At 42.2% G+C, this 26,982-nt stretch overlaps 1 protein-coding gene across 1 annotated transcript in view; it reads left to right on the forward strand.

Moving 5' to 3' along the window:
• The window catches only part of LOC148136418 (putative G protein-coupled receptor 139), a 29,837-nt gene extending 27,247 nt beyond the window's left edge, over positions 1–2,590 (forward strand). Inside the window, exon 2 of the mRNA XM_087983232.1 lies at positions 765–2,590. Coding sequence (XP_087839358.1) covers positions 765–1,672 — 908 coding nt within the window. The 3' untranslated portion in view covers positions 1,673–2,590. The remainder of the gene's footprint in view (positions 1–764) is intronic.
• Positions 2,591–26,982: the final 24,392 nt, after the last annotated feature.

The following is a 26,982-nucleotide window of genomic DNA, read 5'->3' on the forward strand; positions in this document are numbered from 1 at the left end:
GACAGGGTTGTGTAAGTGCTTTTGACTGGGGAAGGTATGATGGATGGAAGATCGTTTGTCTGTAGACATTTGTGTCTCTATCACATCCGAACAGCGACATTATCCAGAACATTTTGTAACCGAGACTGCCCATAACATTCTATAATCGACATTCTCTTTAACATTCTGTGTCCGACATTCTATACAACATTCTATAACTGACATTACTTCTGAACAGTCGGGCATCCGTTAATTGCATAAAAGATAAGATCCCGAGGGAAGAGAGCACATTCCAGGCAGAAGGAGAGACTGTTTAGAAGTCTCCTCAGGTAGTTAAGGAGGTGAATACGTTTTCCCTCCATTTACATTTATTCATGGTAGAGGATCAACAACAATTTGGACTAAAAGACAGAAATTGGCAACCGCCAGTTGTCCTCAACGTACTGGGTGAAAATTCTTCAGGGGGGTAATGTTTTCAATCTGCATATTAGGAACATTAAAGAGTGACCTGTTTCTGCTTTCGAGTCATCGGGTGTGCGAGATCTTTCTAGAAATTATCTGTTCGTATGGATATGCCTCTCTGTATTTGGGAAGGGAGGGTTTCTGGTGTTTTAGATCACATTTTTGTAAGTAATTCAAACATCCTAATTTGTTACTTCAGCTCTCAATATTTCAACAAATCTCTGAATACTACAACTAGTTTGAAAATCTCACAATGTCCCCAATCAAACTGGTAACTTTGTCTCCAGGCTGATGAATAATTTGTTTCTCTTCCTTCCTCACAGTTAACGTAGTGACGGTCTACGTCCTTCTTTACAAAGATTGTGGATTGTCTCCATGTGTCAGCCGCTACCTGGTGTCCATGGCAGTTGCGGATCTACTGGTCGTCATCCTCGACCTGATATTGAGACACATTCCCATCGTTTATGAGGAACAGTTCTATTTCCTGAGACACATCTGTGTGTGTAATGTCCACGCTGTCCTGCTTTATGCAGCCACTGACTGTTCTGTCTGGTTCACCGTCACTTTCACCTTTGATCGATTTGTGGCCATTTGTTGCCAAAACCTGAAAAGTACATATTGCAGTGAGAAAACGGTGGCTGTGGTTCTGGGAACAGTGACTGTGCTTAGCTGTTTAAAGAACATTTTCTGGTATTTTATGCTCAGCTGCGTGTATGGCTTTTCCAATGCTCCCTGGTTTTGTGATGTAACAATTGTTGTTCGTTACTCTGTTGTCTGGACATCAATCGAGTTCCTCCACCACATTTTAACTCCAGCTCTCCCATTTCTCCTGATTCTGCTGTTCAATGTTTTCACCGTCAGACACATTTTAGTGACCAGCAAAGCCCGCAGGAGATTATGGGCTCAAACCAATGCGGATGTTCAGTGTGACACAGAAATGCAAAATCGAAAAAAATCCATAATTTTACTGTTTGTGATCTCAGCCAATTTCATCCTGTTATGGTCAACGATAATGCTTTATTCTATATCGTACCGGATGTGGTGGATTGGGTATGAGTCTGTGTATATAGATCCGTTTGTGCGGGAATTGGGCTTCATGCTGCAGCTCCTGGGTTGCTGCACAAACACCGCGATTTATGCCGTGACCCAGACTAAGTTCAGGCAGCAGCTGAAGAATGTGCTGAAATATCCCTTCACCCAAATTTATCAATCAATCAATTTCACCCATTAATCAATCCGTCCAGAATTTTCTCATTTCAGTTCAAGGTTTCAGCAATAAGATGTGCCACGCAGCAGAGTTTAACTATATTTTATTTGTCTTGGTGTGAACAAAGGCAAACTTGGCAAGAGACTTGGCCACATTCCCCTCCCCATCACTGAGGACCAGGATTTGGGGCTGAATCCGCCTCGCTCCAACCCAGCTTCTTCACAAATACACAAAAAGTATATATTTATCTTTGCTGCTTGGCACCTTGGTTCTCCTGCTGGTTTTAGTTCGCCTGGTCCTTGTTTTCAACGCTCAGTCATTAACTCCAGTCTGGCCTCAGCAGAATTCAACTCTCTCCCTTGCTCCCACTCCCTCCGTACCTCCCTCCGACTCTCACAATATCCCCTGTCGTTTCTCCTCCTCCTTTTGTCTCACACTCTTTTTGCAGCCCCCCTCTGCATCATTCTCCTTTTCTCTCTCCCTCCATGTGGCCCTGTCACACACTTCCCTTCACATTCATCATAAAATTCCATTGCTCAGGCAACAGAGTGCGGGCGGAATCACAGGTCGTTGAAAGGGGAAGACATTGGGCATGGTGTGGAGCATATGGAAAATCGTGTGTTAAACTACTGCAAACCCAAAGTTTAGACTTCAAGGTCCTATTACAATACGCTCACGTGTGAATGCTCTTGACATGAAGAGAATCGGTTTGAAGCAGATAAGAAGTATGAGAGAAAGCGACTGTTGCCTGTGTCTTGTGGTTCAGGTGTGGGAAAGTGTTTGAAAAAAATAGTGTTGTATGTCGGGGAAAGATATCGTGGAATAGACTAACAGAAGGTACTCACCATTATCTGCAGCATCTGGAGGATCAAGTGAAAACATATCAATATAGTGCATGAGAAAAGCTACAGCGGCAGAGTTCTCATCAGGCAGCCATGTAGTGTCCACGCAAGAACAAATAAAGCAAGATATTTGAAAAGATCACGGACTTATTCATTATTTCTTCGGAATGCTAAATCCTGGCGTCGTCAATAGGATCAAAAAGATGAATGCTGGAACACAAAAGGCTCCCTACATCTGATCGGCGCACAGAGGTAAGGGCACATCTTGATTTTAAAGGTGCTTGGATGATAGTCAAAGTTTAGACCCACTTCAACCAACGCGATCCAGACCATGCCCGTGGTCTCCTACTTGAGCCCATGTCATTTGGAAGTCTGCACTTGGCAGAAAGAGAGTGCAATCTCTGGCCTACGGCTCATTGAGTCTCATCAGCCCTCAGTCCAACTAATAATCCATAAACAATCTTTCAAGCAATTTTGAAATTCTGAGAGTGGTATACAACTCGAGTCCCCGAACAGACGTGCAATTCTGCCCCTATACACCCTGCCCTCGCCAAACCGCGGTTGTCTACCTAACCTTAGACTTGAGATCAATTGTAACAGAAACGCATTACAAATAATGGCAGGAGTAAAGAAACAAGACCTTCCTACAACAGTAAAAGGAGGGTGGGCTCCGCCTGATAGTTACGTCGATGGAATTCTCCAAAAATCAATGGAACACAGTGAGCAACAATTTGAGCTCTCAAAAACTTTGACAGAAACCCGTAAACTCCATTAGAACAAGAGTACTTGCGTGATAAGAAATGTGTTTCTGGCAAAACCACCCATAATAAAGGTAAAGAAAGCATTCACTGATCTCTATTGGGTAAGGCAACAATTAGACAGCCACAAGAAACAATGAAGAAAACTAACCATTACCGGAAAGTTTAGCATTTAAAATATTAATTAAAAGCTGACTGTTAAGAATTTAAAATTGCAAAACAAAAATTAGGAGAGAGAGAGAGAGAAGAGCCAATTGCTGGAAGACAATTCACACTTTCCTGGCATGAGCAGACCGATTTAAATCACTTTTCTCATCCTTGATGTCCTTCAATGATAAAGTACAAATTCTAGAGAGAAGGGGCTGAACTGTTCAATTGCAGCTCTGACTCTCGTAAGTCTGAGGACGGGAATGAACTCTAAGGATAAGATTTCGAGGGATAGGGATGAAACAACATGGAAAAAAAAAATCAAAGTGATCATCCTGATACAAACTATAAGTATTTACAATGGTATGTCGGCAAATCTCAAACTTGTGGAAAGATTGTCCAAAGAACTATCTCACCCATAAAGGCAGGTATGAAAAGATGTGATGAAGTGGAACAGCTTAAAGATACATATGGTTTGCATCCTTTGGATGGAGTACAGGTATTGTCTAATATATTTGGAGACAATTCAGGAAAGAAACTGACCAGGAATGTTGAGGAAGAATTAGTCAATCATGGCCAGCACATTAATGAAGGTTGGGCTGCCTATGGCCCTGCTGAAACAGACTGGACTAAGACTGCGTCATGTCAGCAGAATGGAAGAACTTTCGAAAGCTGAATGGGGACAGATGTTCGCAGGTACAGGGAGAGCTGGAAAATGGGAAGCCTTCAGAAATGAGATAACAAGAATCCAGAAAACGTATATTCCTGTCAGGGTTAAAGGAAAGGCTGGTAGGTGTAGGGAATGCTGGATGACGAAAGAAATTGAGGGTTTTGTTAAGAAAAAGAAGGAAGCATAGACAGGATAGATCGAGTAAATCCTTAGAATAATATAAAGGAAGTAGGAGTATACTTAAGAGGGAAATCAGGAGGGTATAAAGGGGACATGAGATAGCTTTCGCAAATAGAATTAAGTAGAATCCAAAGGGCTTTTACAAATACATTAAGGACAAGAGGGTAACTAGGGAGAATACCTTCCTGAAGAAGGGCTTATGCCAGAAACGTCGATTCTCCTGCTCCTTGGATGCTGCCTGACCTGCTGCGCTTTTTCAGCAACACATTTTCAGCTTTTTTTCCAGTCAGCCAGGCGTCTATCCATGCTAGCATCTTGCCTCTAATACTATGGGCCTATACCTTACTTTGCAGTATCCTGTGCAGCATCTTGTCAAAAGCCTTCTTGAAGTTCAGGCAGATAACATCTGTTGGTTCTCTTTGGTCTAACCCTGCTCACTACCTCCCCAGAGAGTTCAAACAGATTTGTCAGGCATGACCTTCCCTTGATGAACATATGTCGAAAGTGTGGAGCTGGAAAAGCACAGCAGGTCATACTGCATCCGAGGAGCAGGAGAATCGACGTTTTGGGCATAGGCCTTTCATCAGATATGAGGAAATTATGCTGACTTTTACCATGCACTTTCAAGTACTGAGAAAGCTGGTTCCTCACAATAGATTCCAGGATGTTACCAATGGCTGAGGTTAGGCTAATATCCTGCAATTTTGCGTATTTGTCCTTGCTCCCATTTTAAACAGGAGTATCATGTTAGCAATTTTCCAGTCCTCTGGGACCCTCCCGAACTTTAGCAATTCCTGAAAGATCACCACAAATGCCTCCATTTTCTCTTCACCTATCTTCCGTGAACTCTGGGGTGTGTACTCCATCTGGTCCAGCTGGCTTATCCACTTTTAGATCATTTCATTTTTCTCACACCTTTACCTTGGTGATGGTCAATATACTCAGCTTTGACACCTGTTACTGGTGTCTTCCACAGTGAAGACTGACGCAAAGTAATTATTGAGCTCTTCAACCGTTTCCTTGTCCCCCACTACTAACTCGCCAGCATCATTTTTCAGTGGCCCAATAGGTACTGTTGCCTTTCCATTCCCCATTAAATATCAAAAGAAACTCTTACATGCTTCTTTAATATTACCGGCTAGACTACCTTCATATTCCATTTTCTACCTCCCTATTTCTTTTTTGTTGCCCTCTCTTGGCCTTTATAAGTTTCTCAATCCTTTGGTTTCCCAATGCCCTCTGCTACAATATATTCTTTCGCTATTGATTTAATGCTACCTATGACTTTCCCAGTCAGCCATGGTTGCCTCGTCCTCTTTGTACCATGTGCCTTTTTCCTTCGGATGACTCCCTGCTCTATCTCCTGAATTAATCCCAGAAACTCCTGCCATTGCTGTTACGCTGTTTGTTTGTATTTTTCCCAGCTAGTCTCTTTCCCCGTCAGTTCTACCCAGCTCCTCGCTCATGCCTCTGTAATTGCCTTTGTTCAGCTGTAATGCCGTTGCCACCGAGTCTATCTTCTCCCTCTCAAACTGCAGAGTAAATTCAATCATATTATGATCACTGCCTCCTTGGCATTCCTTCACCTTAAGCTACCTTATCAAATCAGCCTCATTGCACAGCACTCACTGCAGTATTGTCTGTTACCTAATGGGCTCCACCACAAGGTGTTCCAAACATCCATCTCATAGACATTCCATAAATTGCTTTTCCTGCAATCCACTACCAAACTGATATTCCCAGTCCACCTGCATATTGAAATCCTGGTGTACCTAGCGCCCCCACTGCTGTCTACTGTTTGGAGACCTGTACATAATTTCAACACTGTATTTTTTCTTTTCCCTTTGTGCTGCATCAATTCTACTCACCCAGACTCTACACCATCTGCCCGTGTTTAATTTCATACCTTTGATTTAATTTCATTTGTTACAAATAAGGCAACCTCACCCCCTCTGCCCAAATTTCTTTCTCTTCGATAGGACGTATATCCTTGAATATTCAGATCCGAATCCTGATCCCCTTGCAGACGATTCCCCGTGATGCTCACCACGTCATACCTGCTAATTTTGATCTGAGTCAGTCACAAACACATTGAATTATTCCTCCTACTGCGTGTGTGCAAATATAACAATTTCAGTCCTGTATTAACTGTGCCTCTTCACATTGTCATTCGTTTGTTCAGTGTGCTTGAAGTTTGATTGCTAACACTTTCCACTCTGCTCTGTTTGTGTCTGTGCTGGAGATTTTAATAACCTTTTCTGAGTTATGCACTTCTATCTCCCCCTTTATTGGTTCACTCTAATTTCCCCTACAACTGATCCTCCCCAAACCCCACCCCCATCCTCACCCCCTCATTTAGTTGAAAGCCCTGTCTGCAGACGTAGTTATGCGATTTGCTCGTACGTTAGTCCTGGCATGGTTCAGATTAAGACCATTCGATCAGAACAGGTCCTTTATTCCTCAGTATTGGTGCTGACATCACATGAATTCAAACCCATTTCTCCCCACCAATCTTTGTGCAAAACATGTTATCTTATTGACCCTCTGCCAAAAAGTTCAGGGCTCAGATAGTAAGTCAGGGGTTTTTACCTTTTTGATTCTTCTTTTTAATTTAGATTCTAGATGTTCATTCTCCTTAGTTTTATCTACGTTGTTTTGTGCCTACGTGGGCCACGACCACCAGATCTTTATCCTTCCACTCCAAGTCCTTTAGCAGCCCAGATGAGATATTCCAACCCGAGAACCAGGTAGGCAACATAATCTCCAGGATTCTCAGTCCTGGTCAAAGTTTCTGTGCTTCTAAATATACGATCGCCAACAATAACAATATTTCTCTTCTTAGATGGAGCATTCAGATATTGTAATAGACAAGGACTTGAACGAAATTGATATTAACAATTACGAACCGTTCAAACCCACTTTTGTTGTGGGACTAATAACTGACATAGCTAAGATGTTGTGGTTCTGTTCGCTGAGCTGGGAATTTGTGTTGCAGACGTTTCGTCCCCTGTCTAGGTGACATCCTCAGTGCTTGGGAGCCTCCTGTGAAGCACTTCTGTGATGTTTCCTCCACCATTTGTAGTGGTTTGTCTCTGCCGCTTCCGGTTGTCAGTTCCAGCTGTCCGCTGCAGTGGTCGGTATATTGGGTCCAGGTCGATGTGCTTATTGATTGAATCTGTGGATGAGTGCCATGCCTCTAGGAATTCCCTGGCTGTTCTCTGTTTGGCCTGTCCTATAATAGTAGTGTTGTCCCAGTCGAACTCATGTTGCTTGTCATCTGAGTGTGTGGCTACTAAGGATAGCTGGTCGTGTCGTTTCATGGATGCAGGTCGTGAGCTGTCTTCCTGTTTGTCCTATGTAGTGTTTTGTGCAGTCCTTGCATGGGATTTTGTACACTACATTGGTTTTGCTAATGCTGGGTATCGGGTCCTTCGTTCTGGTGAGTTGTTGTCTGAGAGTGGCTGTTGGTTTGTGTGCTGTTATGAGTCCTAATGGTCGCAGTAGTCTGGCTGTCAGTTCAGAAATGTTCCTGATGTATGGTAGTGTGGCTAGTCCTTTAGGTTGCGGCATGTCTTCATTCTGTTGTCTTTCCCTTAGGCATCTGTTGATGAAATTGCGGGGGTATCCGTTTTTGGCGAATACATTGTAGAGGTGTTCTTCTTCCTCTTTTTGCAGTTCTGGTGTGCTGCAGTGTGTTGTGGCCCTTTTGAACAGTGTCTTGATGCAACTTCTTTTGTGTGTGTTGGGTTGATTGCTTTTGTAGTTCAGGACTTGGTCTGTGTGTGTGGCTTTCCTGTGTACCTTTGTGGTGAATTCTCCGTTCGGTGTTCTCTGCACCATCATGTCTTGGAATGGCAGTTGGTTGTCCTTTTCTTCCTCTCTAGTGAATCTGATTCCTGTGAGTGTGGCGTTGATGATCCAGTGTGTGTTCTCTATTTCTGTGCTTTTAATGATTACAAAGGTGTCATCCTCATATCTGACCCAACACATATTTTTGGAGATATGTCTCTTGATTAAACTTAAAATATAAGCCATAAGTATTAATTTAACCTGGGGCAGTGTTTGTAGAGGAATAAGACAGTGTTATTGTCTGGGTCTGTAGATTGTAAAGAAGCAAAAATGGCCTTTAGTAGAGTGCTATGTGCTTCTTGTCAGATGTGGTAGTTTAAAGGGAGGTTAAGGATTACAGCGGATTATATCTGCCTTAAATGCTGTTAGTTGCGAATCTTATCAGATTGAATGGATCAGTTGGAGAGACAGTTAGAAGCAATGAGGAATTTGCAACAACAACAGTATGTGATGGATGGCAGTTATAGGAAGAGGGAAAGTCGCAGATACAGCCACATAGATGGATTAACTCCAGGAAAGGTAAGAGAGGTAGGCAGGTAGTGCAGGAGGCTTTTGTGGATATACCCATTTCAAACAAGTATGCTGTTTTGGAAAATGTAGGCAGGTGTTGGATTTTCAGGGGAACTTGGCCCAAACAGACAAGTTTCTGGTATTGAGACTGGCTACAATGTAACGAGGAGTACGTCAGGTTCCAAGAGATCAATTGTATTAGGGAATTCACTAGTCCGAGATACAGACAGACAGTTCTGTGGCCAGCAGAGAAAAAGCAGAATGGTGTGTCGCTTCCCTGTTGCCAGGATCAAGGATGTCTCAGAGAGGGTGCAGACTGTTCTCACAGGGGAGAGGGGCCAGCAAGAAGTAATTGTCCACATTGGAACCAACGATATAGGAAGGGAAAAGGTTGAGATTCTGAAGGGAGATTACAGAGAGTTAGGCAGGAATTTAAAAAGGAGGTCCTCGAGAGTAGTAATATCTGGATTACTCCCAGTGCTATGAGCTAGAGAGGGCAGGAATAGGAGGATATAGCAGATGAATGCATGGCTGAGGAGCTGGTGTATGGGAGAAGGATTCACATTTTTGGATCATTGGAATCTCTTTTGGGTTGGAAGTGACCTGTTCAAGAAGGACGGATTGCACCTAAATTGGAAGGGGAATAATATACTGGCAGGGAGATTTGCTAGAACTGCTTGGGAGGATTTAAACTAGTAAGGGAGGTGGGGTGGGACACAGGGAGATAGTGAGGAAATAGGTCAATCTGAGACGGGTACAGTTGAGAACAGAAGCAAGTCAAACAGTCAGGGCAGGCAGGGACAAGGTAGGACTGATAGATCAAACTGTATTTATTTCAATGCAAGGGGCCTAACAGGGAAGGCAAATGAACTCAGGGCATGGTTAGAAACATGGGACTGGGATATAATAGCAGTTAGAGAAACATGGCTCAGGGATGGGCAGGACTGGCAGCTTAATGTTCCAGGATACAAATGCTACAGGAAGGATAGAAAGGGAGGCAGGAGAGGAGGGGGAATGGCATTTTTGATAAGGGATAGCATTACAGCTGTGCTGAGGGAAGATATTCCTGGAAATACATCCAGGGAAGTTATTTGGATGGAACTGAGAAATAAGAAAGGGATGATCACCTTATTGGGATTGTATTATAGACCCGTAATAGTCAGAGGGAAATTGAGAAATAAATTTGTAAGGAGAGCTCAGGTATCTATAAGAATAATAGGGTGATTATGGTAGGGGATTTTAACTTTCCAAACATCCTGGGATTGCCATAGTGTTAAGGTTTTATATGGAAAGTAATTTGTTAAGTGTGTACAAGAAAATTTTCTGATTCAGTATGTGGATGTACCTACTATAGCAGGTGCAAAATGTGACCTACACTTGGGAGATAAGACTGGGCAGGTGACTGAGGTGTCAGTGGGGGAACACTTTGGGGCCAGCGACCATAATTATATTAGATTTAAAATAGTGATGGAAAAGGATAGACCAGATCTAAAAGTTGAAGTTCTAAATTGGAGAAAGGCCAATTTTGATGGTATTAGGCAAGGACTTGCAAAAGCTGATTTGGGGCAGATGTTCGCAGGTAAAGGGACGGCTGGAAACTGGGAAGTCTTCAGAAATGAGATAACAAGAATCCAGAGAAAGTATGCTCCTATCAGGGTGAAAGGAAAGGCTGGTAGGTACAGGGAATGCTGGATGACTAAAAAAATTGAGGATTTGGTTAAGAATAAAAAGGAAGCATACGTAAGGTTTGCACAGGATAGATCAAGTGAATCCTTAGAAGAATATAAAAGAAGCAGGAGTATACGTAAGACAGAAATCAGGAGGGAAAAAAGGGGACATGAGATAGCTTTGGCAAATAGAATTAAGGAGAATCCAAAGGGCTTTTACAAATACATGAAGGACAAAAGAGTAACTAGGGAGAGAATAGAGCCCCTCAAAGATCAGCAAGGCGGCCTTTGAGTGGAGCTGCAGAAAATAGAGGAGATATTAAATGAATATTTTGCATCAGTATTTACTGTGGAAAAGGATATGGAAGATATAGACTGTAGGGAAATAGATGGTGACACCTTGCAAAATGTCCATATTACAGAAGAGGAAGTGGTGGATGTATTGAAATGCATAAAGGTGGATAAATCCCCAGGACCTGATCAGGTGTACCCGAGAGCTCTGTGGGAAGCTAGAGAAGTGATTGCTGGGCCTCTTGCTGAGATATTTGTATCATTGATAGTCACAGGCGAGATGCCGGAAGACTGGAGGTTGGCAAACGTGGTGCCACTGTTTAAGAAGGGCGGTAAAGACAAGCCAGGGAACTATAGACCAGTGAGCCTGATGTCGGTGGTGGGCAAGTTGTTGGAGGGAATCCTGAGGGACAGGATGTACATGTATTTGGAAAGGCAAGGACTGATTAGGGATAGTCAACCTGGCTTTGTGCGTGGGAAATCATGTCTCACAAACTTGATTGAGATTTTGAGGAAGTAACAAAGAGGACTGATGAGGGCAGAGCAGTAGATATGATCTATATGGATTTCAGTAAGTAGGGCGTTCGACAAGTTTCCCCATGGGAGACTGATTAGCAAAGTTAGATCTCATAGAATACAGGGAGAACAAGCCATTTGGATACAGAACTAGCTCAAAGGTAGAAGACAGAGGGTGGTGGTGGAGGGTTGTTTTTCAGACTGGAAGCCAGTGACCAGTGGAGTGCCACAAGGATCGGTGCTGGGTCCTCTACTTTTTGTCATTTAAATAAATGATTTGGAAGCGAGCATAACAGGTATGGTTAGTAAGTTAGCAGATGACACCAAAATTGGAGGTGTAGTGGAAAACGAAGAGGGTTACCTCAGATTACAACAGGATCTGGACCAGATGGGCCAATGGGCTGAGAAGTGGCAGGTGGAGTTTAATTCAGATAAATGGGAGGTGCTGCATTTTGGGAAAGCAAATCTTAGCACGACTTATACACTTAATGGTAAGGTCCTGGGGAGTGTTGCTGAACAAAGAGACCTTCAGGTGCAGGTTTATAGCTCCTTGAAGGTGGAACCGCAGATAGATAGGAGGACTTGAGCAGTGAGGCAATATGGGCAGAGCTTAGAAATCGGAAGGGTTTGATAAAAATGTTGGGACTGTACTACTGGCACCCTGACAGCGAGTGTGAGAAAGATACAAAGAGAGGGGAACGATCCAAACGAAACTTAAGGGGTGACTTTTTCACACAGAGAGTGTTACGTGTATGGAATTAGCTTCGAGAGGAAGTGGTGAAGGCTGGTACAATTGTAACATTTAAGAGGCAGTTGGATGGGTATATGAATAGGAAGGGTTTAAAGACTGGGTGCTGGCAGGTGGGATGAGAGTGGATTGGAATACCTAGTCGGCGTGGACGGGTTGTACAGAAGGGTCTGTTTCCATGCTGTACATCTCTATGACTCTATAAGTACAAAAGAATTCATGCTGGATACACGGGAGTGGAAGGTGACACCGTCAGGACAGATAAAGATCGGGTAAAGGTAGAATGGAATGGAATCCTTTCAGGAAGCAGGATGTGAGCAATGTGCTTGATGAAACTATGGGAGTCAGTGAGTTTGTAATGGATATTGGTTACAACTTTTCCCCAGAACTGGAAACAGGGATGTCGCGAAACAGAAAAGTTAGAAAAGGTTCAGAGAGTCATGAGAGAAAGATAGAAATTGGAAGCAGATTAATGGATTTTTTTCCTCTAATTCTAGCAAGAGCAGGAACAGCATCAATTTCATCATATTGAAGACAGCGTTCTGGGTGGATTCCCAACTGGTACTGGACTAAGGAATATTTTAGAAACCCCTAGGCGGAGATAGATAACAACTGCAATCTGTACAGGTAGCGAGAACTACATCTTTGACTTGGACAAAATGAGACAAGTTTTGAAAAAATACGAGGCAAGCTCAATCTTGTCAATGTTGGTGGTGAATGGGGACTGTTCAGGTCTCTTTTTGAGTAAGAAGTATCAATGTACAGACCCTCCAGATGGCCGATGGATGTGGGGGGAGATTGCACATCCATGATGAAGAGGAGGCAGCTAGAGCCAAAGAAACTTACAAAGCCTCAGAGGAATCGTGAATGTAAGTGTTGCTTTCAGTTGCTTTCCACTTCAGCAAGCTACAGTGCTCCCATCCAATCATTTCTCCCTCCACCTGTAGCATTGACTTCCTGCCGTGACCTTTGATGTGTCACATTACTTTAAAAACAGCTAAACACAGCACAGTCCCCTTTATCAATGATACATGTAACACCCTAAAAGCAATTCAATAAAATCACAGATATTTTCGATGCTGCCAGACTAACTTGAACTCATCAATGTGCCCTGCTATATCTGGTTGTATAATACCTTTCGAATGTTTCCCAGCGACACGTTAAGCTAACTGGCCTATGCTTCCTGCTTTATGTCTCCCATTTTTAATGCAGGGTTTCCACCTGCCGTGCTCCAATAAAGTAGGTTTCAATAATGAATTACCAAGAAGAGCAGCATTTTCCTGAGTCAGATAGTAAAGCTCTTTCACTCGCTGTCAGGCAGTTTTCCCCATTCTCCACCAGAGATGATTTCTTTAGGAAATGAAAGATTCTGACTGGTGCATGGCTAAGGGATTGGAAGTGACTCTATACTTTTACAGGCATCAAGCTTCCAGTGAGTCAGTTAGGTTAACTAAACAATTATATTATTGACCGTCATTTACCAAATACACTCAGATGTGTTTTGTGTTGTATACATCAGATTGAAAGCAATAGGTGGTCATTAGAGGATTAAACAAGACAATATTTCAAACTGGAAAGTGAGGTTTTGAAATACGGGCAGCAACCCGAGCTCCAAAGGACAGGTGATGGAAATTCTTCTCAGCCAAATCGTCCAGAGCATGCTCTTGACCAGGTTTTGCTCCCTGTCTCCTTCAGGCTAGTACGTTTGATATATACCTTAAAACTAATAGTAATCAAACGTTGTCAGTTCGAAAGTGAAACTGCTCACATCAAGAAGTTGCTGATTTCTCCTGACATTTGTGTGACCCAACAATTACACCAGAGATAATACTCTTCTAATGCACTTGCATCTTCAATGTTGGTTGCACAACGTTGCAATGACAGGAAACAATTTGCTGCACAATTGACAAGGGCATTATGTTTTTATTCTGCTCAGACACACAAACACTGACCAACCTTGGATCACAAGTGGTATATGTTTGGCTGAGGCATAAGGACTGACCAAATATAAGGCAATTACTCTTCGAACATAGAATGGAAACTTTTCCTTTTAGTAGCAGGTATTTTAGAACCTGCTACATGGACTGAACGACTTTCTGAATGCGCTGTCTGAAAATGCTTCACAGTTCAGAAAGTATTTAAATAAAACTCAGCCAGATCTGATGTCTGCTCAGGGCATGTAATTGTGGTCAAAATGTGATTGAACTAAGCATTCTGCAATTTTCTGAATTCCCTCGTGGGAATGGTCAGTCCACGTCCCATCCAAACACACACAACACGCTATCCATCCCATATTTCCCAAATGTTGGTGCACCCAACATTTTCATTTGTACATTTACCTGAATTTACCCGTATTTACATTTACCTGAATGTTTGCTGTCGAAATCTTTTTGTTTAGACACGTTTGAAAAATTACTTCAGCAGACTTGGACGTTGATGGCTGGACCTGAACTGATTGGCAATGGGCATTTGGAAGCAGATACTTTCTTTTGTCACTGCAATCCTGCCAGTGTAGCAACAATTGGTCGGTGGTGTGAAGGTGTTGGGGGTGAAGGTGAGGGGGTGATGTGGGGATTTTGACAGAGGGGCACCAGAGGAATTGCCCTCGTTCCAGAGGGTTTTTTTCTGTCAGAGAGAGAGAGAGAGAGATACCGTGTGGTGAGTTGAAACCAAACATCACCTTACCTTTCTACATCTCGCACCAGCTGACCAGCCAACTGTGCTAACTGACCCACTGCAGCAGCAGTGGCTAGACAGCTGGTTTGTGGTGTAGAGTGACTCCCACACTGTCTGAGATCACCATGAACGTCCCACCTTCTCAACCTTGCCCTCCCCTCAGGCATGGTGACCCTCAGGTTTTGCTCCCAATCAGTTACATCTCATTAATGAGAGAGCAGCCCTATGGTTCACTGGGACTGTAGCAAATTTACTGAAGGACTATATACCCAAGTCAGGATGGTGTGTGGCTTCGAAGGGACCATGCAGATAGTGGTGTTCTAACACATCTACTGCCCTGGGGTTTGGGTTGGCAGTGGTTGTGGATTTGGAAGATTCTCTCTCAACACCATTGGATAATTTTTGCAGTGTGTATTATCAATGATGCACAATGCTGCTACTGAACACTGCTAGTGGATGGACTGCATGTTTCCAGCTTGTGTTTTTAACTAAACTGTTCGACTATAAACTGGTGTCATGTGATTTTTGACCTTGGCCAATCAAACTGGCTACATTGTTGTAAAAGAGGACATACTGGAGAAACTCAGCAGGCCTGGTAGCAACTGTGAAAAAAAGAAAGAGAATTAATGTTTCTAGTCCCACACGACTCCTCTTCAGGACTCCTCTCGTGTCCCACACAACTCCTGTTCTGAAAATACGTTCTATTGGGCGGAAGCTTCCAGCTTTGCTGAATTTCTCCAGCACCTTCTGCTTTCATTTTGGATATCAAGTGTCCACGGAATTGTGGTTTTATGTGGCTGCTTAGTTAGGGTGATATCGCATTTCTTGAGGGTTGTTGGAGATACATTCTTTTTGGCAAGTGGGGATTATTGCATTACACTCCTGACATCTGCCTTGTAGATGGTGAAGAGTCTTTCCAACTCAGGGGATGCATTACCTTTGGCAGTAATCTTGCCGTCTGGCCTGTTCTTGCAGCCACAGTATTTATACCATGAGTCCAGTTCACTGTCATTTCAATCATAACTCTCAGGTCATTGATCGGAAGTGATTCACCATCAGTAAAGGCAATGAATGTCAAGAGGCATTATTTAAATTATCTTTTATTGGAGATGGTCCCTTTTCGGCATTTGTGTGGCACGAATCTCAATTACCACTTTTCAGCCCAGGCCTGGAGGTTGCCAGGATCTTGCTGCATTGTGGCGTGGAGTGCTTCAATATCTAAGGAAAATGTTGCTAATTCTGATGCGTCACGTAACGATTGACGGAGGTCAATTTGTATGTCACCAAAGATAAATAGTAAGATAAAGACTGTTGTCACAATCCTGAGGAACTCCTAGAGTGAGGTCTTGGAGCTTACATGGCTAACCTCCAACAGCCACACGAGTTCCTGTGGGTCTGGAACTCTTTGTACTCCAGACAAGGTTAGGGACAGCTGTTTTCTATTCTTAAAGGGCATTAGTGAACCAGATGGATTGTTACTATAGTAGACAATTATTTCATAGTCTACATTGAAGCGAGAATTCCACATATTTACTAAAGTGAAGTTCTGGCGTCCGCTGTGATTGGATTTGATAATATTTTGCAAATATTTGAATATGAGCCAATTTGATGGCTTCCTGGCTGATTTAGAAACCAGCTTTTTAATTCTGTTCCAATTACAAAATAAAGGTGTTAATTTATTTATCATGTCATTGTAAATTTCCCTCTATTATTTGAGATGGTGACCAATTCTGCAGATATGGGTAGGGCAATTGATGAAGTTGATACAGATTTCAGTGATGCCTTTGTAACGTTCACACATGAGAGATTGTGTATGACGATAAAAGCTTATGGTATCCTGGGTACCTTGGCAAATTGGCTTAGTCATAGGAGGCAGAATGTGTTGTGGCGATGCTGTCACTTTAACACGGTTAGTTTGTCCTTGGTAGGTTTTTTTAAGAGGCTTTAAAGGCAGAGTTGCCGAGGGGTCTACAACAACCCAGTTTAACCATGATGGGGGAGTGGCCAGCTCTCGCAGTTCAGATTGTTCTCTCGTTTGGTTAGGCTGTGGCAGTCACAAGATGCTGGAGTCCGGAAAAGGTTGAAATCTTCAGCAGATCGTTCCTGACTGATTTTCTCTCTGAAATATCTTTGTAGGTTGTTCATTCCTACATGTAAAACACCTTTTTCCTTTTTGCCAAGGGGTGTGTCTATGGGATGTTACTGGATTGGAACAGTTCCTTATGTAAGTTGCAGTATCAGTTAGATTAAGTTTTCCAAAAGTTAATTAATCCAAATTCCTTTTGTTTTTGTTCGTATTTCGACTGTAGCATTTCAATCATTTCTGTTTTGCTTAAAACCGAGTGGTTTGCCTGGCTGCATCCCACCTGGATTATCCACTTCACATCTGCCTTCAGAAAGGGAATATTTATGGTCGAGGCTACCTTCTTAAATTATTTTGAGGTAGTCTGGCCTGGTCTATAACAATGTTAACAAAAGGCTGTTTGTGTAATTAGAGATCGATATCCAGTAGCATACCACAGGGTTCAGTGCTGGTGACCATATTGTTTGTGATATTCGTAAACGATATAGATAAGAGTGAATGTGTGTGGGGGTAGGGTAATGGGGGAATAGATGGATGATGAAGAAGGGCATGTTAGAGGAAGATATGCTTGCTGATGACGTATAAACTGATTAGATAATTCACAGTGAGGAAAATTGGAAATTGATGACTTGGTGGTGTTATCGATTAATCCTGAGGCCCTGGTAATATTTAGCAGCCCTGGTTCGAATTCTGCTCTGATACATGGTCAAATTTGAATTTAGGAAATATCTGGAACCAGGAGTTTAATGTTGACCATGAAAGCATTATCAATTGTTGGAGGAAATCTGTGTCGTTCACTGATGCCCGTCCTCATCTAGTCTGGTCTACAGTGACTCCAAACCCACAGCAATGTAGTTGATGTTTAAGTGCACTCGGAGCAACCAGTCACACAATCCCGTGATTGACCAAATGCACAGAATGAAATGGCACTGAGGAAATTGAGGAATTTGTCCATACATCCCTGAAAGCGGCAGAACATGTTAAGAGGGTGGTTCATAAGGTCTGTGGGACATGTGCCTTTACCAGTGAAGACATAAATTGTAATGGTATGGAGGTCCTGCTGGAACTGTACAGGACTTCAGTTAGGCCACAGTGACATTACTGTGTACAGTTCTGGTCACTGCACTGTAGGAAGGATGTGATTGCATTTGAAAGACTGCAAAGGAAATTCATTAAATGTTACTCGGGGTGCAGCTGTGAAATGAAAGGCTGGATAAACTCAGGCTGCTTTTTCTAAGGATTGGAGTATTTCAGATTATGAGGGGCATGGACAGGACAGATAGGAAGCAGTTATTCCCCTTATCTGAAGGGTCAATGACAAAGAGGCTTAAATTTAAGCTGCAAGGCGGAAGGTTTCGGGGAAACATTCCACCCAGATGATTGTAGGGGGCTGCACTGCACTGTCCGGGAGGGTATCTTATGATGAGAAGGTTCACACCCCTTCGATAATTAAAATCCGAAACTCCAGATGAAGATATCCTCACCACGTAATCTGATAAAAGCAGCCTGGCAAATGGTATCACTTGGAGAAAGTGAGGACTGCAGATGCTGGAGGTCAGAGCTGAAAAATGTGTTGCTGGAAAAGCGCAGCAGGTCAGGCAGCATCCAGGGAGCAGGAGAATTGATTTTTCGGGCATAAGCCCTTCTTCAGGAATGAAAGTATAACTTACCTTTTACGCCCAAACTGTTATGAAGAAGTGGTTAACTGAAATGGAATTCCTGAAGCTCATTTTATAAGTAACAGGTAACTATTTATTGATCTAACTCCAAATTGAACAAGAGACACTCACGGATGGTGTGGTGCCTCCCAGATGCCAGGGTTCATGATGTCTCGGATTGTGTTTTTGGGATTCATGAGGGGGATGGTGAGCAGCCCCAAGTCGTGGTCCACATAGGTACTAACAACATAGGTAGGAAAATGGATGAGGATTTAAGGCAGAAATTCAGGGAGCTAGGACAGAAGTTTAGTGCTAGAACAGACAGAGTTGTTTTCTTTGGTTTGTTGCCCATGCCAAGTGCTAGCGACGCAAGGAATAGGGAGAGAAAGGAGTTGAACAAGTGGCTACAGGGATGGTGCAGGAGGTAGAGTTTTGGGTATCTGGATAATTGGGGTTCATTCTAATGTGAGTGGGACCACTACAAACAGGATGGTCTACACCTGAACCAGAGGGGTACCAATACTCTCGGGGTTTGGGGCCTTTGCTAATGCTCTCAGGAGGGTTTAAACTAATTCAGCAGGGGGATGGGAGCCTAAATTGTAGGTCCACTGTCCAAGAGGTTGAGAGTAGTGAGGTCATAAATAAGATTTGAAGGTTGCAGGACTCATCGACTGAGGAAGTATGTGCTGAGGTTAGAAACAGGAAAGGAGAGGTCACCCTGTTGGGGTTTTCTGCAAGCCTCCAAATAATTCCAGAGTGTAGAGGAAAGGATAGCAAAGATAATTCTGGACAGGAGTAAGAGTAACAGGGTGGTTCTTATGGGGTCTTTAACTTTCCAAATATTAAGTGGAAATATTATAGTTTGAGTACTAGATGGGTCAGTTTTTGTTCAATGTGCGCAGGAAGGTTTCCTGATGCCTTCTGCAGACAGGCCAACAAGGGCCGAGGCCACATTGGGTTTGGTTCTGGGTAATGAACCTGGCCAGGTGTTAGATTTGGAGGTAGGAGAGCACTTTGGTGAGAGTGACCACAATTCGGTTATGATTACTTTAGCAATGGAAAGGGATAGGCATATACTGCAGGGCAAGAGTAATTGCTGGGGGAAAGGCAATTATGATGAAATTAGGCAGGATTTAGGATGCATAGGATGGGGAAGGAGACTGCAGAGGATGGACATAATTGAAATATGGAGCTTATTCAAGGAACAGCTACTTTGTGTCATTGTTAAGTATATACCTGTCAGGCAGGGAGGAAGTGGTCGAGCAAGGGAGCCGTGGTTTACTAAAGAAGTTGAATCTCTTGTCAAGAGGAAGAAGGAGCCTTATGTTAGGATGAGACGTGATTTACAAGTTAGCCAGGAAGGACCTAAGGTGAAGCTAAGAAGAGCCAGGAGAGGACATGAGACGTTATTGGTGAATAGGATCAAAGAAAACCCTACAGCTTTCGATAGGTACATCAGGAATTTTAAAAATGACAAGAAAAAGATTAGGACCAACCAAGGATAGTTGTCAGAAGTTGTATCTGGAATCCGATGAAATAGGAGAAGTGCTAAATGAATATTTTTTTGTCAGTATTCACACTGGAAAAAGACAATGTTTTTGAGCAGAATACTGAGATACAGGTGACTGGACTAGACGGGATTGAAGTTCACCAGGAGGAGGTATTAGCAATTCTGGAAAGTGTGAAAATAAATTAGTCTCCTGGACTGGATGGGATTTATCCTCAGATTCTCTTGGAAGCCAGGGAGGAGATTGCTGAGCCTTTGGCTTTGATCTTTATGTTGTCATTGTCTACAGGAATAATGCCAGAAGACTGGAGGATAGCAAATGTTGTTTTCTTGTTCATGAAGGGGAGTAGAGACAACCCTGATAATTATACATCAGTGAGCCTTAGTTCAGTTGAGGGGTGATAGATGCAGGATAGATATCAGAGTTAGTTTCTTTCCTCAGACAGTAGTAGGGGTGTGGAACACACTGCCTGCAACAGTTGTAGACTCGCCAACTTTAAGGGCATTCAAATGGTCATTGGATAAAATATGAATGAAAATGGAATAGTGTTGGGTAATTAGGCTTCAGGTTGGCTCCAAAGGTCGGTGCAACATCGAGGGCCGAAGGGCCTGTACTAGCTGGAATGTTCCATGTTCTAATTAATAAGTTAACAGAACCACTAACAAACCAAACAGTTGCTTCCTAACTATTATCTATTCTCTAACTGAATTAAATTCCATGCTGTTTTCAATGCTGTTTGAATAATACAGACCCCACTTAGATAAATCCAATTAAAAAGAACAGCAAACTGAAACTTAATCTCTCAAAACTGCTGTGAAAATAATCTTTCAAAATGGTACCCGTTCTGTCAGTTGATCCTGCTGTCTTCGTCCACCTGAAACGCATTCTCCATCTGCCGAATTCTGGTGTCTGACATATTATTTGAACGTGTTTTGTTCCTATATATGTTGGTGCCTTTTCTCTGAGAGGTGGAGAGTTCTTGTCAGAGCCTAATATTTCTTAAATGACGCGTTGTTCTGTTTTTAGCTGACAGCTGGCTCTACTCTTAATTTTCAAATACCTGCATCTTTTGTATTCATAATTACATATGAAATTTTTGTACTTTAATTGGCTTCCAGGTGTCAATACAATCCGATTTAAATTCAGTTGGTCTTTAATCTCCATGTGTCTTATAAATTAATTGGTTAAATTTAAATTGCTGTCTGGCTAACTATTCTGCTTGGCTGCTTGATGCAAAAATGTCAATTTAATTCACGTATTCTCTGTGCACCTGGACTTGAAACTCTGTTTCGACATCAACTTTTTTTTAAAACTGAAAAAAAAAACACCTTTTGAAAGGGAACTCCACAATGCCTTTTCACAATTTTACCATTTTTTCACACCAACTTCGTGGCACCTAGAAATCCTCAAAACCTTAAAAATTTACATGGATGAGCACTTGAAATGTCGTAACATTTAAAACTATTGACTAAGTGCTGGAAAGTGTGACTAGTGCAGCTTTTCATAATTTTGGAGGGGCAAACCCGATGGGACGAAGGGCTTCTTTTGTCCTGTATGATGCTCTCATTCTGTGAAATTGAAGTTAAAGTTCTGAACTTGATTTTATTTTGCATTCATTTTGATAAAATATTGCCAAGTGTAAGCCCTAGCTGTTGTGCTCGTTCCTGTTGACTCCAGGTTCTGTGTTACAGTGCTAATTCACAGCTGGAAATTCCCAAGTGAATTGTGTAACTGAATTAACAAGAAAGCAGTGGTATAACTGTGTGCAGTAGAACAGTTCCCAAGGAGCTTGACAACATCAGGCATTGAATGACTGAGTAGCCTTTGCATCACTGAAACGAATATCAAAAGGTATTGATGGGATCGATAGTTTGTGAAATGATGCAAGTCGAGCTGTTTGAGGACAACATGCAGTTGACATTTGCGATCTAATTGGATCAGATTAATCCAGTCTTTGGGGTATTCAAACGAAGCCTTAAATTTCAATGATTTCACACCATTAAAATAAGCCTGTTGCCTTAATTTGTTTTGTACAAAATAGTATAAAAACGGTGAAAGTGTATACATGATTTTGCAGTGGAGATGCCACACAATATAAAATAAGGACTCTGGAACTGACACAGGTCCAATTCCAAGAGACATCTCCGATTCCGACAGATTGCCAGCAGCATGTTGTTTCATGAACAACAAAATGCCTTCTGTCACAGAAAGGATCAAAAAAGTGTACTACACTATCCTTGCCGTTGTTGGGATTCCTGGTAAGTCTCGTGGCAACTTGTATAAACCTCTGCATTAAATCATACTTATCTCTACATATGACTTATTATTTTATTTCCATTTAGCAAGGGAAATCCCAATGCTCGACGATCGTGTTCCTTACTGAGTTTAAAACAAACAGATGTTCAAGTAGGAGACCCCTCAGTAATGTACAGCATTGTCTGTTTTTCTATACTGTGCAGAATGGGTTGGCATTGAGGGCACATTGATAGTGTTTGGCTGAGCAGCGACCATGGCTTACCACCTGTTAATGACATCTGGAATTTTACATTCCTTCATTTAAAGGTATTTTATTGGTTGATCTTGTTCAAGCAGCTTGCTCGAAATGGGAGTGCAGATACAATGTAGGCAATGGGTGGGTTCAGCAGGTCGTTATTGAGTGGTAAGTAAGGGTCAGCATGGATGGCTTCAACTATCCCGGCCTGTTTTCATCAATCAGTGTATGTGTGGGTGCATAATATTTGCGAGGACAGATCACTGGGGGGAGTGTTGAGCACAGGTTCCAATTTTGTTGTGCATTATTGAATAATTTGATTGTCAAAAAGACGTGTGAGTTGTGCCATTTGTAAAAAGATACACAGTACTGTGGTACAGATTCTAATAGGATAAACACTGAGATCTGTAGTGTTGTAGCAACAGCTCTCTCACAGGGGATCAAACAACTTTGTCCAACAGGTTGTTTCTCACCTTGCTCTTTGTTGCTGGTATCGTTTTATGCTCCACCAACGATAATGGTCTATGTGAAGTTGCTCCAATGTACAGTCGCTTGAGTTTATTATTTAGTCTTTGGCTATCAATTTGGATAAATACTGATTATCACTATCGTTGTGGTTTTTGTTATTTTGTTGGCACTGATACTTTGGAGATGAAAACCCTGGATATATTTTAGACCAATTCATCGTGTTATACTATGGACTGCAGTACTGTGTCAACTCTGTGAAGTCTCTGTTATTGTACTGGACCAGAGGGTTCATAATGTTGGAAATCTTTTGGCACAACCAGATTTGTCACTGATGAAAGACCAGTTAGTGTGGGGTTACTGATGCGCGATTTCGGATATATGGTATTGTTGTGCTGCTCCAATCAGGATCAAGAAATCAGTCGTACGGAGTGGAAGTCAACCCTGCTGTTGTGCCCGCCGTTGACCTGATGTTTATCATTAAGGAGCTCAGTAAGTTGAATAGTATACCAGGGTCACCAGTTGATTCATAGTCCATGAGCAGTGTATTGCCAAAAGGAGATGGATCATCTGCCGAATCTGACAGAGCATGATGTTCTTTGCATCATAGAATGGGACATTATTGCATTGATTGTCACACCGGATATCTGTCCAAACAGAGATTGTAGTTTAAGGGTTAGGTGGTTTATTGGAGCTCACATTTATGTGCTAAGTATCCCCAGACTGTTCTGTGGCCATTGACTGATGAAATATATGTTGGGGATGAGTGTGACTTGCTGTTACAAGCTTATAAATGCTTGCAGTAAGGATAGCGCCAAATGAAACATTTCCACAGTATATTGTAGATGTCAGGGCTGCTGCATCAATACTGCTGGCTGGGAAATGTCGAGTACAGTGTGTTTTACATCGGGGAATAACTCCTGGATACAATAGCAGAGAGTAAGTTAGTGGATCAAACTCTTTGATGCAATAATAACCTCTTCCTTTACTTCCACGATAGCGCACTTGAAGGAAAGTCTCAATGGTGCATGGAAATACATCAAACAAATTTCATTCTGTATCTGATACGACTCTGCATGATACACAGGGTATGGATAAGTGCTTTAACACCAGAGGTTCGTACAATACAGAAGACCGAGTATTCTGTAAAACTAACATTCTTTGATGGGGTCTCTTGGAGTTTTTTTTTAAATTCTTCTCTTGAAGTTTAGTCTTTACTTCCTCAGAGGATTCTTCTCACGAATGCAGGGAGCTGCCTGAATGATGATCCATTGTCGTACGTGACAATTAGGTTTTACCCTTGACTTACTCAGCACTGGACGAGGGCCTGATGAGTTCCTAATGTGTGATATCAAAGAACACATTTCCAAACAAACTCTGTGGTATAATTCCTCAAATGACAAAAGAAAATCTTTTTTGTCTGTAGCTCACGGACACTCTGTATTATCCGATGGTTGACCGGGGTGTTGTGTACTGTTGATTCAGATATCAGGAATTATTCTGAGTGAAAGTATCACTCATTGTGGAATTGTATTGAATGGGATCATGAATCTCAGGCTGGACCCTCTGATTGCTGTGACTTCATGTTGCTGGGAGGATGTGATATTGTAGAATTCTACAAAGTGTGGGGAACTGCTCAAATAGGAACTTCTGAGCCAGTCTTCTTGCTTTTCTGTGGGTTTCTGTAAATGCAGCATTGAAGAGCATTAACAAAAGATTTAATTGGAAGCACACTAGTTTTCGGAGCGACGGTCCTTCGTCAGGTGATAGGAGCATCGCTCCGAAAGCTAGTGTGCTTCCAATTAAACCTGTTGGACGATAACCTGGTGTTGTGTGATTTTTAACTTTTTACACCCCAGTCCAACACCGGCATCTCCAAATCATGACTAACAAAAGAATGCACCTGATCTCATTTGCGAGTTTTACTGGAAATATCTTTCACTGTAAAACTGGATTGCACGTGGGTCAATAAACTGAAGGGAGCACCCTACTCCAGTGACAATGTGACTCAGGAAGATTCTTTCAATGAGATTTTTCCCGACTGTGGTTTCCTAGGTAAAGGGGAACAACACACCCCAGTGTTATTAGGAGCATCTCTCGAAGTAAAATTACACTCAGTGTAGTTACTTACTGGAGGGGAACATCTTATAGCAGTGGTCTTGCGTAAGTAGGAGTATCTCTGACTATAGAATTTAACTGTTACAGATGAAGGTTTCACCTGATGAAGGAGCAACGCTCTGAAAGCTTGGGATTTCAAATAAACCTGTTGGACTATAACCTGGTTTTGTGTGACGTCTGACCTTGTTCACTCCAGTCCCACACCGGCATGTCCACATCATCATGTCCATGAAGGGATAATGGCAGAGTGATAATGTTAATTCAATTAAATTCCCTACAGACTTTTTATGTTTGTTCAAATAATTGGGACTGATTAACTGTGTAGTAAGGTAAGGATAAATGTTGGACATTGATACACTAATTTGTTATCTCGACGTTGATAAGGATGGATACAGCACTGGAAATGTTCAAATTATTTCACATCTGTACCTAATTAGATTTGGATCAACAATTTTAACGTCTGTAATTCATCAATCCTTCCACAGTCAAGTTTCTAGAGATCGCTACCCTTCACTTTTTGATATGTACCTTCCTTTGCATCCATCGGTTTTAAGGCAATGTATAGATTTTTTAAAAAAGTAACAGGAGTAAGAAAAAACCTAGTTTCAACCAATAACTAACTTCTAAACCTCTAATATTATGAGAATGGCTAATAATCGAATTGGGGAGCATTACACGGAAGTAACGGGACAGAATATAGAACATTTCATGTGATGTTTTAATATACCATGGAAACCTCTCCCATCAACCTGGTACAACCATTGACCAGAATATGACCAGGTCCAGCCATCCAAGTGCTGTGCCCCCAGGAATATGTCAGACACTCTGATTACATTGACAATAAACTCCCTGCCTGTATGTCCAATCCATGTCCATCATCCAGAAAGCACAGCTCAGGGTGAGAATTGAATCCTCTCCATGTATCTGTCTGAGTGCAGCTCAATTGTAACAGTGCAACACTGACAATGTGTCGTACAAATTGCTGATTGATGGCCAGGTACAAACACATAACATGCCAAGTCTCTTTCAGCAGTACCTCAAAAAACCCATGACCTCTAGCACCTGGAAGCAAAAAGGCAGCAGATACATATAAACCTTATCACATCCAAGTTGCTTCCAATCCAGATTTCATGGTGACCTGGAAATGTATTGCTGTTCTGTCACTGTTGCTGGGTCAAACTTCTGCAACTCTCCCTCTAAAGCAGTGTGGGTTTCCTGCACCCTGGGGAATAAAATTATTCACAAAGGCAGATCTCCAACATCATCAAAAGGTGATTATAGCTGGATAACGACTACTGGCCTGGCCAATAAAGCTCATAATCCATGAGTACATTTAACAATAATCACAATTCCCAAATCTGCAGAAGGAAATCTCTGAACCCGAGGCGTGATTAGCTTCCAATGGTGTATTATGTACAGCGGACAGCAGGATAAATGTCCAAGATGAAAGACTGAATACTTGGTACTGATGTCTTGCTGAATTCAGGTTTATCTACTGTCCCAATGGATAGCACATGACATGGCCGATGTTGCTGAGTCCACTGAGTTTCCCAACTCTTTGTGGTCCCAAAGCCAGGTTACAGATCCCTTTGCCTCAGTTATCAATGCAGGAAACTGGTCCATGCATTGGTATTCCTGCCGCCAGTAAACTAAACAAGTGATCATATCTGGAATGGATCATTTCCTATTTGTGACAATGGACTCAGTGTGGGGATTGCGAAACGCAGAGAATAATCTGAAAAGGGCACAGTCCTCTGTAGCGATGAGTTGGCTGTGCATGGTGCTCCATTTTCTTGTCTTTATTGAAGTGATGTGGGTGTCGCTGTCTAGGCCAATACTTACCATCTTTCTCTAGTTGTTCAGAGAACAGGTAAGAGTTAACCAGGTTATCGCGGGTCTGGAGTCACATGTAAGACAGACCAAGTAAGGATGTCAGCTTGCCTTTCCGAAGTGATTGAGATTGGCTTTTCTTCCACTTAGTTGACAACTGTTTCACTGTTATCGATAGACCCATAATCCTTAATTTATTTGAAATGAAATTCCACCATTTGGTATGCAGAATGTCGCATCCAACTTCCAGAAACAATGCCCAAGTCTTTGAATTAACAGTCTCGTGATAAGACCATAAGGTTATCGTCTCCCCAAATTGTTAGTATT

This window comes from Chiloscyllium plagiosum, unplaced genomic scaffold, assembly GCF_037043375.1.
Source record: "Chiloscyllium plagiosum isolate Xiang-an unplaced genomic scaffold, Cpla_swu_hap1 HiC_scaffold_45, whole genome shotgun sequence".
NCBI classification, from domain to species: Eukaryota; Metazoa; Chordata; class Chondrichthyes; order Orectolobiformes; family Hemiscylliidae; genus Chiloscyllium; species Chiloscyllium plagiosum.